Source organism: Bubalus kerabau, chromosome 1 (assembly GCF_029407905.1).
Source record: "Bubalus kerabau isolate K-KA32 ecotype Philippines breed swamp buffalo chromosome 1, PCC_UOA_SB_1v2, whole genome shotgun sequence".
Lineage (NCBI taxonomy): Eukaryota > Metazoa > Chordata > Mammalia > Artiodactyla > Bovidae > Bubalus > Bubalus kerabau.
The window spans coordinates 259,751,805-259,769,467 of NC_073624.1; the positions used below are offsets into that span (position 1 = coordinate 259,751,805).

General features: G+C 39.1%; 1 protein-coding gene across 1 annotated transcript in view; it reads left to right on the plus strand.

Moving 5' to 3' along the window:
- Window positions 1–317: 317 nt before the first annotated feature.
- The window catches only part of ADGRV1 (adhesion G protein-coupled receptor V1), a 538,620-nt gene continuing 521,274 nt past the window's right edge, over window positions 318–17,663 (plus strand). The window contains exon 1 of the mRNA XM_055564426.1: window positions 318–641. Within this exon, the coding sequence (XP_055420401.1) occupies window positions 467–641 (175 nt within the window). The 5' untranslated portion in view covers window positions 318–466. The remainder of the gene's footprint in view (window positions 642–17,663) is intronic.

Sequence of the window (17,663 nt, forward strand, 5' to 3'; positions counted from 1 at the left end):
TGTATGCTAGTTGGAAATAAGATTTTGTAAGCTTCTTTAGTCATGAATTCTGATTATTAGAGTGTTATTAGTATATTTCATGCATATACTGATATCCCTCTGAAAGAGCCACTGTATATTATGATAATCCTTTTGTTAGGATAATTGGAATAATATTATCCTTTAATCCATGTCATGGGACAGTAATTCAATTTAGCTCATCTTTTAATACAATCCTGTTTTTGCAAAGTTATACTTATGTAATTATTTGGAAGTAAAATAATACATTCCTCATTTTTCAAAGAATGTTTAACTGAAAGAAGGCATGTATTCGATACAAGCCTTGTAAGTGATCATTATAATTGAGAACATATATGAAAGGACTGCATGATCTTTATATTTCCGTTCTGTGATATAAAGAAAAAACCCTATCTGCAGCTATAAATAGAGTGGTTTGTATATTGTTCAACTGCATTCACCAGTGTTGATGACTAGGAATGAATCAAAGGCTTACCTGTCCTCTGGCAGACTAGTCAACTCAGGATGGAAAGTGTCCTGGAAACAGGGGGCCTTGATCTGCACTTTGAAGAGTGGTAAAGGAGAGGGAGTGCTGAGAGGTAGAGAGAAAGGCCTGGGGAATGTCTTGGATCAAAGGTGCACAGGTAAGAATGATCTGGCTGTCTTGTCCCAGATACACATTAGATCAACTTGTTGACAGAAGAGAAAAAGATGACTGAATGTATGGTGGTATGAATTTTTTTTTAATTGAGATATAATTCACTTACCAAAAAAAAAAAAATTCACCTTTCAAAGTAGACAATTCAGTGTCACTTAATGTATTTACAAATTTGTGCCATTGTTAACCATTGTCATTCCAGAACATTTTCATCACCTCAAAAAGAAATCCTGTTCCCATTCACCATCACTTCCTGTTCTCTCCCCACTCTCAAGTCTTTGGCAGCCAGTCTACGTTCTGTCCCTATAGATGTGCCTCTTTTAGACATGTTATATACATGGAGTCATCCAGTACATGGCCTTTTGTGTCTGCCTTCTGTCACTTACCTGATATTTACAAGGTTCGTCACGTGGTAGTGTTTGTACACGTAAAGTACTTTGTTCTTTTTTATGGCTGAATAATTCCATTCTGTAATATACTACTTTTTGTTTATCCATTCATCAATTGATGGACATTTATATTGTTTCTAATTTTTAACTATTATATTATGGACAAGTTTGTGTACAAGTTTTTGTATGAATAAATGCTTTCAGTTCTCCTGGTAAGGAGTGGAATTGCTGGGTCAATAGAGAGGTGAATAAAATAGCCAGGATACATTTAGAAGAACTTTATCCCTTCTATACATTCTATTAAGCTCAGTGTCACCATATAAGGCAGATGATTCAGGTGTGACCTGACGTTTTATCAGTTAGAACTCTACTTGCATAGATCTCTGCCAATTGTGTGTGTGCTAAGTCATTTCAGTTGTTTCTGACTCTTTGCAACCCTATAAACTGTAGCCCACTAGGCTCCTCTGTCCGTGGGGATTCTCCAGTCAAGAATACTAGAGTGGGTTGCCCTACCCTCCTCCTATGAACTGTAGCCCACTAGGCTCCTCTGTCCATGGGGATTCTCCAGGCAAGAATACTAGAGTGGGTTGCCCTACCCTCCTGCAGGGGATCTTCCCGACTTAGGGATTGAATCCACGTCTCTTATGTCTCCTGCACTGGCAGGTGGGTTCTTTACCACTAGTGCTACCTAGGAAGCCCAGATCTTTGCCAATTATAATTCATTTAATACAACCAAACTGTGATAAAACAAAATAAAAGAACAGTTTGCAACGAATGACTTCTCCCTCACTAGTGGCTGTAGGTTTTCTTAAGATAGGAAGTATGGTAATGGCTGGCATAATGCTTGACCTTTCTAGGATATGCTAAAATAAAAGATGTGATTGTATATTACATGATGCACACTGAATTCAATTTTCTGATGACTTCTGTCCTTTCGGCAGGCATTCATCTAAATGATATGGTTGAGTTGACAAAATGAGATAAATTTATTTTTTCTTCTAAGGTAAATTACAGAGCTTTAAAATGTTATTTTGTTAAGGAGGGCAGTTCATAGATTATTTGATTGAAAGTTGGGCTTTAAGTAAAAGACATGTTCAGTTCACTAATGTATAGTTTGTCAGATATCACTAATTCTGTTGTGTATGTGTACACTTGTGTATTTATCTGAAACCTTAAGTAATTTTCTGAAAGGGTCTGATATACTTTATGAAATAAATTGACATTTGAACGAATTTGTCTAATTTTGGATGAGGCAGAATATTTTAAGCTCTTTTGAAAAAACCTGATATATTTGCTTAGGGCCTTATGATTTGGGCTTCCCCTGTGGCTCAGCTGGTAAAGAATCCACCTGCAATACGGGAGACCTGGGTCCCATCCCTGGGTTGGGAAGATCCCCTGGGGAAGGCTACCCCCTCCAGTATTACGGCCCGGAGAATCCCATGGACTGTATAGTCTATGGGGTCGCAAAGAGTTGGACACAACTGAGCGACATTCACTTTATGATTTGGAGCATATGTTCACATAAATTTATTCATGTAATCTTAATAACCACTTCACTGTTAGAGCCACTTTGACCTCCTGATGGCAATATATTCATGCATTTTTACATTTTAATTATTTATTTAAAATTAATTTTATTAGCGTATAGTTGAATTACAGTGTTGTGGTAGTTTCTGTTGTACCCTGCATTCTTCACAAGTTGGAATTTTCAACTGAGGCACCAAAAAAGTTGTATATCAAATGTCAAAGCGAGTTGCGAGAAATTATCAGGACTCAGAATTTCAAAGAAGATAACAGAAACTAATTGGATAATTTTAAAATTTCTACATATAAAGTAAAAGAGTTAAGTCCGAGAGAGGATTTTCTGGAGAGAATTTATATTGGAAATCCGTGGAAGTGCTGTGACTATCCCATCTTGTGTGTATCTGTGTGTATGTGTGTTAATCGATCAGACTCTTTGCAACCCATGGGCTGTAGCCCGCCAGGCTTCTCTGTCCATGGGATTCTCTGGGCAAGAATACTGGAGTGGGTTGCCATTCCCTTCCCCAGGGGATTTTCCCAATTTAGGGATTAAAACCCGGGTCTCCTACGTTGCAGGCAGATTCTTTACCATCTGAGTTTGTGGCTCTTCTTGAATGTGGTGGGAAGGGCTTCAGCTCTGCTTGGAGAGTCTGATTTGTGGTTGAGGACAGAAGCAAAAATGTTACCAAGAGAACTCAGCAGGGTGGAGGGATGTGTCTGGTGATGCTGTGCAAAGGGAAGTGAGCCCCAAGAGCCAGCTATGGCACTCACAATAGGAATGTTAGCTGAAGTCATTTTCAAAGAATCTTGCCTAAGAGGACAGCTTGTGGCAGGCCTTGGTTGGGGTAAAAGAAAAGATAGTGTTAAATTAGGAGAAGGCAATGGCACCCCACTCCAGTACTTTGCCTGGAAAATCCCATGGACGGAGGAGCCTGGTAGGTGGCAGTCCATTGGGTCGCTAAGAGTCGGACACGACTGAGCGACTTCACTTTCATATTTCACTTTCCACTTTCATGCATTGGAGAAGGAAATGGCAGCTCACTCCAGTGTTCTTGCCTGGAGAATCCCAGGGACGGGGGAGCCTGGTGGCTGCCCTCTATGGGGTCACACAGAGTCGAACATGACTGAAGTGACTTAGCAGTAGCAGCAGTGTTAAATTAATTAGAGCTTGATTGTTAATGTGAGTTTGCCAGTAAATAGGTATTATTATGAAAGCTTTCAAACATGTATGTAAATAGAAAAGTAAAATGAACCCCTTTACACCTACTGCTCAGAATTGACAGTTTTCGAGATTTTCTCTGTTTCATGTATCAACATATCACAGAAGGAAGCTGTAAAAATACGGTTATTTTCTTACATAATCACAATTCTGTTATCTTACCTAACAAAATTAACAATAATCCCATAGTCTCGTTCACTAGTGAGTTCATTTTCAAATTTCCTTGATTGCCTCAAATATGTCTTTTTAGAGTTTGATTCTTTTAATTAGCATGTAAATAATTCTTAGCTGTTCTTCTGACAGAATCTCAAAGTCGTTTTGAATCTCCCTTTTCCCCCATACCTTTGATGTGTTGAAGAAATTTGGTAATTTATCACCTGGTATATCTGTGTTCTGCATTTGATTGTTTCTTTCTTTTTGGAATACTTAATGAGTTTCTTTATCCCCCGTTTTGAGTTAGTGATGGACAGGGAGGCCTGGCGTGCTGCAATTCATGGGGTCGCAAAGAGTCAGACACGACTGAGCGACTGAACTGAAACTGGGAGTTAGCTGTCAAAGCTCCATTGGATTCAGGTTCTGTCTTTTGGACAATATAGGTGGTGCTGTAAACTTTATATGCTATTTATCTGGACATGTGTGGTTCTCTGTCTTTAGTGACACTAGGCATCAGCAGTGGATTTGAATTTAAATCAACAGTCAGAAAGCCCAGTCTCTACATTCAGAAGTTTCTCATTAACAGCCCACCCCCAGTTTTACTGAGATATGATTGACATGTAGCACTGTATTATTTTAAGGTGTACAGCAAAATGATTTGATATATGTGTATATTGCAAAATGATTACCACAGTAGTTTAGATAACATCCCTCTCCTCACATAGCTATAAATATTTTTTCTTGTAATGAGAACTTTTAAGGTTTTCTCTCTTAGCAGCTTTTGAATATATAATACCATCTTGGTAGCTGTAATCATCATGCTGTGTATTACATTCTGGGAAGAACTTATAACTGGGAGTTTATAGTTTTTGAATGCCTTTACCCATTTTCACCTCCATCTCCCTCTGGCAGCCCCAATGTAATCTGTTTCTGAGTTTGTTTTTTAAAATGCCACATATAAGTAAGATCATACAATATTTATCTTTCTTTGTATGACTTACTTCACTTAGCATGAAATCCTCATGGTCTATCCATGTTGTAAAAATGGCAAGATTTCCTTCTTTTTTATGGCTGAATAATATTCCTGTGTGTGTGTGTGTGTGTGTGTGTACACATGTTTATCACAGTATCTATTCAATCCATTCATTCATTGATGGGCACTTAGGTTGTTGCTATGATTTGGCTGTTGTAAATAATGCTACAGTGAACACGGTGATACAGATATCTCTTTGAGATAGTGATTTTGTTTCCTTCAGATATGTATCTTGAATGGGAATTGCTGGATCCTCTGGTGGTTCTATTTTTAGTTTCTTTGAGGAACCTTTATAATGTTTTCTACAGTGGTTGCACCAATTTACATTCCCTCCAACAGCGCCCAACTTCTTTTCTCCACATCCTTATCAACACATCTCTTGTCTTTTTTATTACAGCCATTCTAACAGTGTGAGGTGATATTTTATTGTGGTTTTGATTTCATTTCCCTGATGGTTAATGATGTTGACTGCCTTTTCATGTACCTATTGCTCATTTTTATGTCTTTGGGAAATGTTTATTTAGTTCCTCTGCCTATATTTTAATCAGATATTTTTGGTATTTAGTTTATGAGTTCTTTATACCTTTTGGATAGTAATTTCTTATTAGATACATGATTTGCAAATATTTTCCTCCATTCTGCAGGTTTCCTTTTCGTTTTGTCGATGGCTTCTTTTGCTGAGTGGAAGCTTTTTAGTTTAGTGTGGTCCTACTTGCTTAGTTCTGCTTTTGTTGAATTTCCTTTTGATGTGAAATATAAAAAATCATTGCCAGAATCAATGTCAGGGAGCTTACCCCTTGGTTTTCTTCTAGGAGTTTTATGGTTTCAGGTCTTGCATTAGAATCTTTAATCTATTTTTTAAAAAATTTTTATCTAATTGTTTCACCCATGAATGGTCATTTCTTTAGTTATTTTTTTGAAAGTTGCAAACAGGTGGTTTTCTAACTCTGTCCCTCTTGCCACATTAACTGGAATTTTTTTAAGGAAAACTTTTTCCTTAACTAGGCTATTGGGTTACTCTGAAAAGGAATTTACCTAGGATAGATAGGATAAATATTTAATTCTTTCCCTTTAAATGTTAATTTCAGAGTAAGGAGTTGATACCCTGGTTGCACTTAGTGGTGACCAAGAGACATGAAACAACAGACTGGTTCCAAATAGGAAAAGGAGTACATCAAGGCTGTATATTATCACCCTGCTTATTTAGCTTATATGCAGAGTACATCACGAGAAATGCTGGACTGGAAGAAACACAAGCTGGAATCAAGATTGCCGGGAGAAATATCAATAACTTCAGATATGCAGATGACACCACCCTTATGGCAGAAAGTGAAGAGGAACTAAAAAGCCTCTTGATGAAAGTGAAAGTAGAGAGTGAAAAAGTGGGCTTAAAGCTCAACATTCAGAAAACGAAGATCATGGCATCTGGTCCCACCACTTCATGGGAAATAGATGGGGAAACAGTGGAAACAGTATCAGACTTTATTTTTTTGGGCTCCAAAATCACTGCAAATGGTGACTGCAGCCATAAAATTAAAAGACACTTACTCCTTGGGAGGAAAGTTATGACCAACCTAGATAGCATATTGAAAAGCAGAGACATTACTTTGCCAACAAAGGTCTGTCTAGTCAAGGCTATGGTTTTTCCTGTGGTCATGTATGTATGTGAGAGTTGGACTGTGCAGAAAGCTGAGCGCCAAAGAATTGATGCTTTTGAAGTGTGGTGTTGGAGAAGACTCTTGAGAGTCCCTTGGACTGCAAGGAGATCCAACCAGTCCATTCTGAAGGAGATCAGCCCTGGGATTTCTTTGGAAGGAATGATGCTAAAGCTGAAACTCCAGTACTTTGGCCACCTCATGTGAAGAGTTGACTCATTGGAAAAGACCCTGATGCTGGGAGGGATTGGGGGCAAGAGGAGAAGGGGACGACAGAGGATGAGATGGCTGGATGGCATCACTGACTCTATGGACGTGAGTCTGAGTGAACTCTGGGAGTTGGTGATGGACAGGAAGGCCTGGCGTGCTGCGATTCATGGAGTCACAAAGAGTCAGACACAACTGAGCGACTGAACTGAACTGAACTGAAGGAGATCAGTCCTGGGTGTTCATTAGAAGGACTGATGCTGAGGCTGAAACTCCAATACTTTGGCCACCTCATGCGAAGAGTTGACTCATTGGAAAAGACCCTGATGCTGGGAGGTATTGGGGGCAGGAGGAGAAGGGGACGACAGAGGATGAGATGGCTGGATGGCATCACTGACTCTATGGACGTGAGTCTGAGTGAACTCTGGGAGTTGGTGATGGACAGGAAGGCCTGGCGTGCTGCGATTCATGGAGTCACAAAGAGTCAGACACAACTGAGCGACTGAACTGAACTGAACTGAAGGAGATCAGTCCTGGGTGTTCATTAGAAGGACTGATGCTGAGGCTGAAACTCCAATACTTTGGCCACCTCATGCGAAGAGTTGACTCATTGGAAAAGACCCTGATGCTGGGAGGTATTGGGGGCAGGAGGAGAAGGGGACGACAGAGGATGAGATGGCTGGATGGCATCACCGACTCGATGCACATGAGTTTGGGTAGACTCCAGGAGTTGGTGATGGACAGGGAGGCCTGGTGTGCTTCGATTCATGGGGTCACAAAGAGTCAGACACGACTGAGCAATTGAATTGAACTGAACTGAGAGATGTCAAATAGTCTGCTGAATAAATTCCAAATTTAGAGGTGAAGTTTGGCTGGAGATGTACATTTGGAAGACTATGTTTAAAGCAGTGAGGTCAATGAGATCCCAGTGAGAGTGAGTGTAGATGCAGAAGAGGTCTGGGGTGGTATAACTTCAAGGTATTTTGTACCCAGACTGATGCCTGTTTTATCACACAGACATCAGAAGATAGGGATCCAGCAAAGGAGACTGAAGGGTACCTAGTGAGTGAAAAGGGAAAGCAGATGAATGTGGCATCAGGAAGCCACATGAGAAAGTGACTCGAAGCAGGAAGTGACCAACCACCTGCTCTTTCAGTCACTTTTTTTTTTTTAATTTACTTTTTGGCTGTGGACATATAGTTCCCAACCAGGGATGGAACCCACATTCCCTGCTTTGGGAGTGTGGGTTCTTTTTTTTTTTTTTTTTGGCATGTGGGATCTTAGCTCCCTGACCAGGATTGAGCCCATGACTCCTGCAGTGAAAGCATGGAGTCTTAACCACTGGACCGTCAGAAAAATCCCTGGAAGTGTGGATTCTTAACCACTGGACCAGGAAAGCCCCTCAGTCACATTTTGTATTATGATTTTTCCAGCACATCCTAAACCACAAGAGCATATTTAAAAGCGTTATAGGAGGTGGCTGAACTTAGAGAAATGGGAGATATTTAGAGTGGGAAAGATGTGGTCTGATAATGGGAAAGTTAAGTCCAAGTTACAAGAGAAATTCGGGTAAGTCACCGCTTGTGAAACTTTCACTTCTAGTCTACATTCGCAGAGCCTCAACTCTCACATTTGCTTCTGTAAGTTTAAATGAAACTCTGGATTCAAAATAGGGTGAAATTAAAATCTAATGTTGAAAGACATAACAAAAAGTATTGTCTTTCATGAATTGTGAAAAAAATACAGATAGAAAAATGATACATATTTTTTTAAAAGCCAGTTAAACTTTATGATTGAAAGAAGGGACAATTACCATGCTAGAAGGTGAGGGCAGAGTGGGTGGTATAACTTCAAGGTATTTTGTACCCTGGACACATTGATCAAAGGCAAAATAAAGAAGGAGCAACAGTCTGAGGGAGTCATTGCATTATCAGAAAAAGATTCCCTGTATTTCAATTCATGATATCAGGTCTCCTATGGCCAAGTCAAGAGATGAAATATAGTGTAGTTGATACACACAATGAATTCTATTAAAGTCTTTTTCACTGGTGAATTTTCTTCAAAGGTAAGTTTTGTGTAGAAAGGATTTCATAGAAGCATGTGAAATAGACCTGTGTAGGGGGAACTGTGTTCTTTTCTGAAGTTGTATATTATAGCTGAAAGAAGAAAATGGAGGATGGAGGATAAGGAAGAAAACAGGAAAGGTACAAAGGTGATGAGAGATTTGCCTACATCCTTATTTTGATTGATATTTCTGCCTTTTTTGTTTTAGAAAAACGCTTGGACACTAAACATATATAGAAGTTACCTATTTTATAATGGGTTGATAACACATTCATATAATTCTAAAGTTGTAGTTCTTGCATTACATTAAGCCCTAGAAATTTACAGCCACAATTCAAGTGTTAGGATGGGGATGTTAAATGATCTTTAGATTTAGATCTCATTTAGGAAATGATCTTCAGTTTCAGAGTTCTATATTTTGGTATTTTGCTTTTCAAAATAGGATTAGAGATGACCAAAGTAGAACATTTTCAAATGCAGTAACTATGAAAAAAATAGAAAAACACAAAGAAACAGCAAAATCACTTCAAATTTCTTTTGCCTAAAGTTGACCATGGTTTTTTCAGTACTTTTCCAGGTGGATATTCACTTGTATATATAAACATGTATGTATATTTAGTATTTATATTTTATGTAAAGTATTTTATTTTAAATTAACATACTGCATCATAAAATTCATTTAAGATAGACTATAATATTTTATAATATGATATTCTTCATTCTTTTAAATAATTATGTAATAAGGTTGGATATGCATGCTCAGTCATGTCTGACTGTTTGTGACCCCATGGACTGTAGCCCACCAGGCTCCTTTGTCCATGGAATTCTCCGGGTGAGAATACTGGAATGGGTTGCCATGCCCTCCTCCAGGGGATCTTATCAACCCAGGAATCGAACTCACATCTCTTACGTCTCCTGCATTAGCAGATTTTTCCAGCAATCGTGTGCAAGTCATATACTGATGTGAGAGTTGGACCAGAAAGAAGAATGAGCATTGAAGAATTGATGCTTTCAAACTGTGGTGTTGGAGAAGACACCCTTGGACTGCAAGAGGATCAAATCAGTCAATCCTAAAAGAAATGAACCCTGAATATTCATTGGAAGGACTGATGCTGAAGCTGAAGCTCCCATACTTTGACTCTCTGATGTAAAGAGCCGACTCATTGGAAATGACCCTGATGCTAGGAAAGATTGAGGGTAGGAGGAGAAGGGGGTGGCAGAGGATGAGATGGTTAGATAGCATCACCAACTCAATGGACATAAGTTTGAGCAAACTCCAGGAGATAGTGGATAGGAAAGCCTGGAGAGCTTCAGTCCATGGGTTTACAAAAAGTCAGACAGGACTGAGCAACTGAACAACAAGGATCTTTTCTGTTCCACATTACTGTACAGTATCCATTTTCATCACCCATCACAACTTGTTTTTAAAAATGGAACATTTTTTTACATTTCAGTAGAGAAATGGATGTGGGAATACAGTCAAGATTCTTTTTGCTTAACTTATGTGGAAATCAAACATCAAAGCAGTAAACAACCAAGCTGGTGCAAGTGATTTCCAATGCATGATTTAGGTATTTTGAGCATATTGGGCTATCTCCTGCATGGTATAATGCTGACCGTTTTCCATTAATGTCTCAATTTGATCACTGTCAACTTTAACTGGTCTGCCAGACCATGGAGCACCATCCAGAGAAATCTGCAACACAAAACTTTACAAACCACTTTTGACATGTTCCATCAGTCACAGCGTTGCCAACTACCTAGACAGTTCCATCTGGCTATTCGTAGCACATTGCCTAACCTAGAGTAACTGCTCATTATTGTTATTAATTTACCCAATTAATACTGACAAAATGAAAGCAAAGAGGAACTAAAGGGTCTCTTGATAAGGGTGAAAGAGGAGAGTGAAAAAGCTAGCTTAAAACTGAGCATTCACAAAACTAAGATCGTGGCATCTGTTGCCATCACTTCATGGCAAATAGAAAAAGTGGAAACAGTGACATATTTTATTTTCTTGGGCTCCAAAATCACTGTGGATGGGGACTGCAGCCATGAAATTAAAAGACACTTGCTCCTTGGAAGAAAGCTATGACAAACCTAAACAGTATATTAAAAAGCAGAGATACCACTTTGCCAACAAAGATCCATATAGTCAAAGCTATGGTTTTTCCATAGTCATGAATGGATTTGAGAGTTGGACTATAAAGAAAGCTGAACACCAAAGAATTGATGCTTTTGAACTGTGGTGTTGGAGAAGACTCTTGTGAGTCCCTTGGACTGGCAAGGAGATCCAGCCAGTCCACCCTAAAGCTAAAGGAGATCAGTCCTGAGTGTTCATTGGAAGGGCTGATGCTGAAGCTGAAACTCCAATACTTTGGCCATCTGATGCGAACAACTGACTCACTGGAAAAGACCCTGATGCTTGCTTCCCGTGTCCCTAACAAGGTGTGGAATTAGTTAATACTCTGGTTCAAGTTTTGCAGATCATCCAGGAATATCAGGAACCCCACGATTTTGTTCTTTGAACACAACGTTGCCGTTCATTCCCCTTCTGATCTTGAAGTCGGTGCCCATGATGGGTTTTCGTTGTGCTTTTCCAACTTTCCTAAATTCTCAATGCTTCCATCTACCTCAGACAGCCTCCTTTTATTCTGATGTTGCTGCTTTGAGGGTGGGTGGGTGAGAGGATGGTCTTTACACAAGGCAGTCTAGATTGCCAGATTGGTTTCTCTTGACTGTGTGGACATGGAAGGCCTAGAGCCTGGAATCTGGCCCTTGTGGCAGATGAGGGTGAGACTACCCTGATGCTGCAGCTGTTCTTTTTTCCTTCCTTTAACGCTTGAGGGAACTTGAGTCCCAGAGAAGTGAATTGGTTTGTGCAAAGTCACACAGGTGGGAAGATGGTTGAGACTAGCGTGGAGCCCATGTCTGACTCCAGCTCTAGTATTTACCTCCTGCTTGACCCCCAGACGTCCTGGCAGCATCCCGCTAGAGGCTTCATAGCACCTATCACAGAATCTTCACGTGCCAGGAATGCCTCCCAGTGTTTTATAAAATCAAATGCCCGCAACTCTGCAGGGAGGCAGTCCTCAAGATGTGTAATGAGTGAATGTGTGTGTGTGCATCTATGCAGATGCACATTTGTGCCTCTTTTTCCCTCTTTGAATGGCATAAATATATGAAATATTTTACTTTCCTCTTTTACCCAAGACTGAGGAGACATGGGCAGGTTTCTGGAGAGCAAATTCTCTGTCCAAATAACAGCTGCCACTCAGATCCAGCCAATCAATATTGTGTAAAAATGTGGACTCAGATTTACCAATTCTGTGACTTTTCAAAATAGTCCAGAAATCCACTTTTTAAAAATGCAGAATCTTCACATATGATCTTGGCAAACATTCTCTAGTGTTATTTTGTAAACACAGTTTAGACTAAAAAGCACATCTCTCTGGATTGAAACCTCTGAGTTTGTTTATGAAGCTCTCTCCCTTACCTTCCATGAGGGCAAATAATTCATTTAGAAAATATAAGCACCTAGATACTTGGTAAAGACAGATGGTATTCCCTAAGTAGATACAGAATATAAAGAAATCACACAAAGAACCTCTCCCCACCTTTTTTTTAGGTTAATGCTGAATCTCAGTGGAAAGACTAGAACTAATTAGAGCTGTTTTCAGTGAGACTTTAATTTCAAGAAAATTATTTTTGACTTTTGCCTTTGAGTTCTATGAAGAATTAAAAATTGTACAATGTTATAGGTGGCAAAAATTCTTAAAACCTCTTTTCATAATTTGAGAAATTGTTATTGTTTTGGAAGATGGAGGGGTGCCATCTAATGGTGGTTCAAGAAACCTTTAGATACAGGAGCCTTACATTTCAAAGAAGCCAAAAGACAAGTGTGTCTTATCTCTTGACAGAAGACCTTTCAGATTTGGTGGCTGCAAGAACATACCTTGACTTAATTTACTGCTTTTGAATTTGCCTCAAAGGATTTAGTGTAGTGAATCTTTCCTTTTGTGTTTTGCCAAAGTGGAGTTGAAAGAGCACAGATGAAATCCATAATCTTGTAGCACTACACGTAGCTCTAGAGTTGAAGCATCTCTACACTGTTCATCCTTTTTCCTCTGTGGGCATTTGTAATCGGATATGAGCAGCTTGATCAGTTTTTATGAGATACTTATTTGGTGACTTCGGAGAAGGCAATGGCACCCCACTCCAGTACTCTTGCCTGGAAAATCCCATGGACGGAGGAGCCTGGTAGGTTGCAGTCCGTGGGGTCGCTAAGAGTCGGACACGACTGAGCAACTTCACTTGCACTTTTCACTTTCATGCATTGGAGAAGGAAATGGCAACCCACTCCAGTGGTTCTGGATATGAGCAGCTTGATTAGTTTTTATGAGATACTTATTTGGTGACTTCGGAGAAGGCAATGGCACCCCACTCCAGTACTCTTCCCTGGGAATCCCAGGGACGGGGGAGCCTGGTGGGCTGCCGTCTATGGGGTCGCACAGAGTCGGACACGACTCTGGACATGGACAATGAAGAAACATCACATAGAAGATAGATTCCAGAATAAATAACAAAGCAACTTGGAGGTAACAAAGGCTATAAAGAGAATTTTGTTGTTGGTGGTATTTAGACACTTAATCATGTCCAACTCTTCTGTGACTTCATGGACTGTAGCCTGCCAGGCTCCTCTCGCCATGAAATTCTCCAGGCAAGAATACTGGAGTAGGTTGTCATTTCCTCTTCCAGGGGATCTTTCTGACACAGGATCGAACTCATGTCTCCTGCATTGCCGGCGGATTCTTTTACTGCTGAGCCACTGGGGAAGTCCCCATAAAGAGAACAGAAAATTTAAAAAATAAGTATTTTCTGAGAAGTAAAAGATGGTTTAATGGATTAAGGGAAAAAGAACAGGCTACAACTATTTCCTAGAAATTGAAAACACAATGGGATAAACAAAAAAAATTAGAAGAACTGAAATTTTATTTATTTATTTATTTATTTAAATAATTGATGCATAATATTTTATTTCTATTTGTACATGCCTCTGTATTTATTTTTTATTTATTTATTTTTAAATTTTATTTTATTTTTAAACTTTACATAATTGTATTAGTTTTGCCAAATATCAAAATGAATCCGCCACAGGTATACATGTGTTCCCCATCCTGAACCCTCCTCCCTCCTCCCTCCCCATTCCATCCCTCTGGGTCATCCCAGTGCACCAGCCCCAAGCATCCAGTATCGTGAAATTTTATTGTGAATTAAATTCTCTGAAATAGGGGAAAAATCAAAGGCTAGAAATTAGAGATAATAATTAGAAAATTAGAGGGCTAGTCTGAGAAAACCAGTGTTAAAGAGTTTCAGGATGCAAGAACAGTGAAAATGGAAGGTGAAGAAATCATTGTGAAATAATATAAGAAAAATTTCTGATACTCTAAAGATGAATATATGAGTGAAAAGGACTGACTGAGTGTTTAGCCAAATAGACAAAAATAATCACGTTCCAAGAAAAATCTTGTGCAATTTTATGCTTTGGATGGAGAGAACATTCTGGGGCGGCAGGGGGGTAGGGTGTGGGGTTAACACAAATAAGCAAACACATATAATACTTTGGAATCAAAATGATTTTGAATTTCTTAACAGCAACATTGGAAGTCTGAAAACAGTGGAACAAAGCTTTCAAAATAATGAAAGAAAACTATTTTTACCAAAAATTCTATACCCAATGAAAATATTAGTTAAATGGAAAATTAATATTAGAGTAATTTCTGATATGCAAGACCTAAAACATTTATATTCACATACACTTTTTTGGGAAGTTACTGGAGGATGTTCTGTATCAAAAAAAGGGATAAACCAAGTAAACCATAAAAGGAAAATGTGGGAATCAGTAAACAGGAGATCAAATGGGGAACAATCAAAAACAATCCCAGGATGAAGTAAAAGGGGATCTCATGATGACTCTTGTGTTCCAGGTATAGAGGTCATGCTTAATGTAGATCTTCAGGAATGTAGGTTTGATAATGTGAGATCTAGTAAATTTCAAGTTTCCATAGTTGTGTCTACCCTTCCCTAGAGGCTGAATTGGTAGATACAGTAAAAGGCAGTGGGAACCATCATTTTACAGGTGAGATCTATAAAGCTGACAGTGTGTTGTTGAGACAGTAAATATTTTCCCATGATGGATGTCTACCACAAAGCCTAGTATTTACCTATTTATGTCTTGAAAAAATGTGTTGATTCCTGTAGTCTCCATGTAGAAGAAAACAGAATTTGTTGCATGGATTTTCTCCTGTAGACATACATATTAATATATGTATAGATTCTCTTATGAGAGACAGATAAGGTCGATAACCGTAATGGACTATGTGTAGAAGAAGCGTATGGCTGGTGGGGGTTGGTGTGAGGTAAACGTTCTATTGTTTACTTTTTTGTTCCTTTTTAATATGGTATCACATATATGTCATTTATAGGTGAATAAAATTATTTTCCTTAAAGTTGTAAGTTATATATATATATAATATATATATAAAGATAAGAAACATTTATAGTCTGAAAAACTATGAGACTATTCCTTTTATCATTTAAAAGTATTTAGCATTTCCTCAATTTATAACATTAGATTATTTGATTTTGAAAGATGCACATTTAAATTCTGTTTTAGTATGGAAGAAGGAAACAGCCAATTTTTTGTAGTACTTGCCAAATACCAATAACACAGATTAAGAATTCTTAGAGGCTGAATAATTGATGATGTGAATGATGAAACCTCTGTTGTTCCACAGGAGTAATTCTATAGTTTGAGAATGCCCTTTAGTAAATGTAATAGAATTCAAGTAATTCTAAACTTGAAAACCTTGCTCCATTAGGATCATATTTTCAGTATGAATTACCTGGTGGTCCCACCATGGGAAGGATGTTTGCTATGGCGTGGACAAGACAACAGCTGAAGCTGAAAAATCAATGTAACCCTTCAGTTCTGCACTAGTAATGTTTATCTTTTTCCCTCATCCTGTCACTCACAGAGATTGTCCAGTTTTTATTGTGAAACTTAAAGAGACCAAGTTAAGATTCAGATTGATGAAAGGTTATGTATGAAAGTTGATTGCTTCAAAATCGGCAAATCAGTTGAATACTCCTGTTTTTCTTTACATTGTTATCTGTTGGGTCCTGATTTTTGTTTATGTATTTTTTTTCTGATTTGTTTCCACAGACTTATTGAAACTTAAAGTAGACCATTCCCATTAATTTAGAATATAGTATACTTAGTACCTTTTCTATGGTACCCATTAGTAAGAGGCAAGATGAGAGGAAGGTAATATCCTAGATAACAGAATTCAGAATTTCATGATTATTAGAGCATATCGTGTTGGCAGGTATTGTTTTATAAATGAAACTTAGTTTGTTTATGTGCTAAGTAATGTGAGTGAAAAGACTTCCCGGGTGGCTCAGTGATAAAGAATCTGCCTGCCAGTGCAGGAAAAGCAGAGAGTGCCGGTTCAATCCCAGGTTCAGGAGGATCCCCTGGAGGAGGAAATGGCAACCTACTTGGTAATCTTGCCTGGAATACCCTGTAGACAGAGGATCCTCGTGGGCAACAGTCCATGGGGTTGCAGAGAGTCGGGCACAACTTAAGTGACTGAGCACAGCACAATGCAAATGAAGAATGAAATTAGCAAATATCAGATTTTCAGAAGGGAAGAAAGAGCTAGACGTCCAGGATAAAAGGAAGAGAAAGGAATTAATGCCTGACTAATGAAGGAAAGTTATGACCAACCTAGACAGCATATTAAAAAGTGGAGAGATTACTTTACAACAAAGGTCCGTCTAGTCAAGGCTATGGTTTTTCCTGTGGTCATGTATGGATGGGAGAGTTGGACTATAAAGAAAGCTGAGCACCAAAGACTTGATGCTTTTGAACTGTGGTGTTGGAGAAGACTCTTGAGAGTCCCTTGGACTGCAAGGAGATCCAACCAGTCCATCCTAAAGGAGATCAGTCCTGGGTGTTCATTGGAAGGACTGATGTTGAAGCTGAAACTCCAGTACTTTGGCCACCTGATGTGAAGAGCTGACTCATTTGAAAAGACCCTGATGCTGGGAAAGATTGAGGGCAGGAGGAGAAGGGGACGACAGAGGAGGAGATGGTTGGATGGCATCACCGACTTGATGGACATGGGTTTGGGTGGACTCCGGGAGTTGGTAATGGACAGGGAGGCCTGGCATACTGCGGTTCATGGGGTCGCAAATAGTCGGACATGACTGAGTGACTAAACTGAACTGAATTTGAGGAATCGTGATATTGGGATTCCTTAGGACAATTAGAAGCGCAATAACTTTTTCAGTACATTGAATCAGTTTGGTGTATGCCCATCTTGCTTTGTTCTATTGTGAAGACATTTTTCGTTTGTCTGTTATAAATTTCCTCACTCGTAATTGTCCATTTCAGAGTGGAGGGGGAAATATTATAGATGGTGGTAATAATTGCATGGGGGCCTCCCTGGTGGTTCAGCCTGGGAGAATTTGCCTGCCAGTACAGAAGACATGAGTTCAATCCCTGGGTCAGGAAAATCCCCTGAAGAAGGAAATGGAAACCCACTCCAGTATTCTTGCTCAGGGAATCCCCTGGACAGAGGAGCCTGGTGGGCTTCAGTCCCTGGGGTCACCAAGACTTGGACACAACTTACCAACTAAACAACAGCAACAATTACATGAAAACAGGAAAGACTGCTGGTGTGGTGTCCTTTCACAGATGTTTATG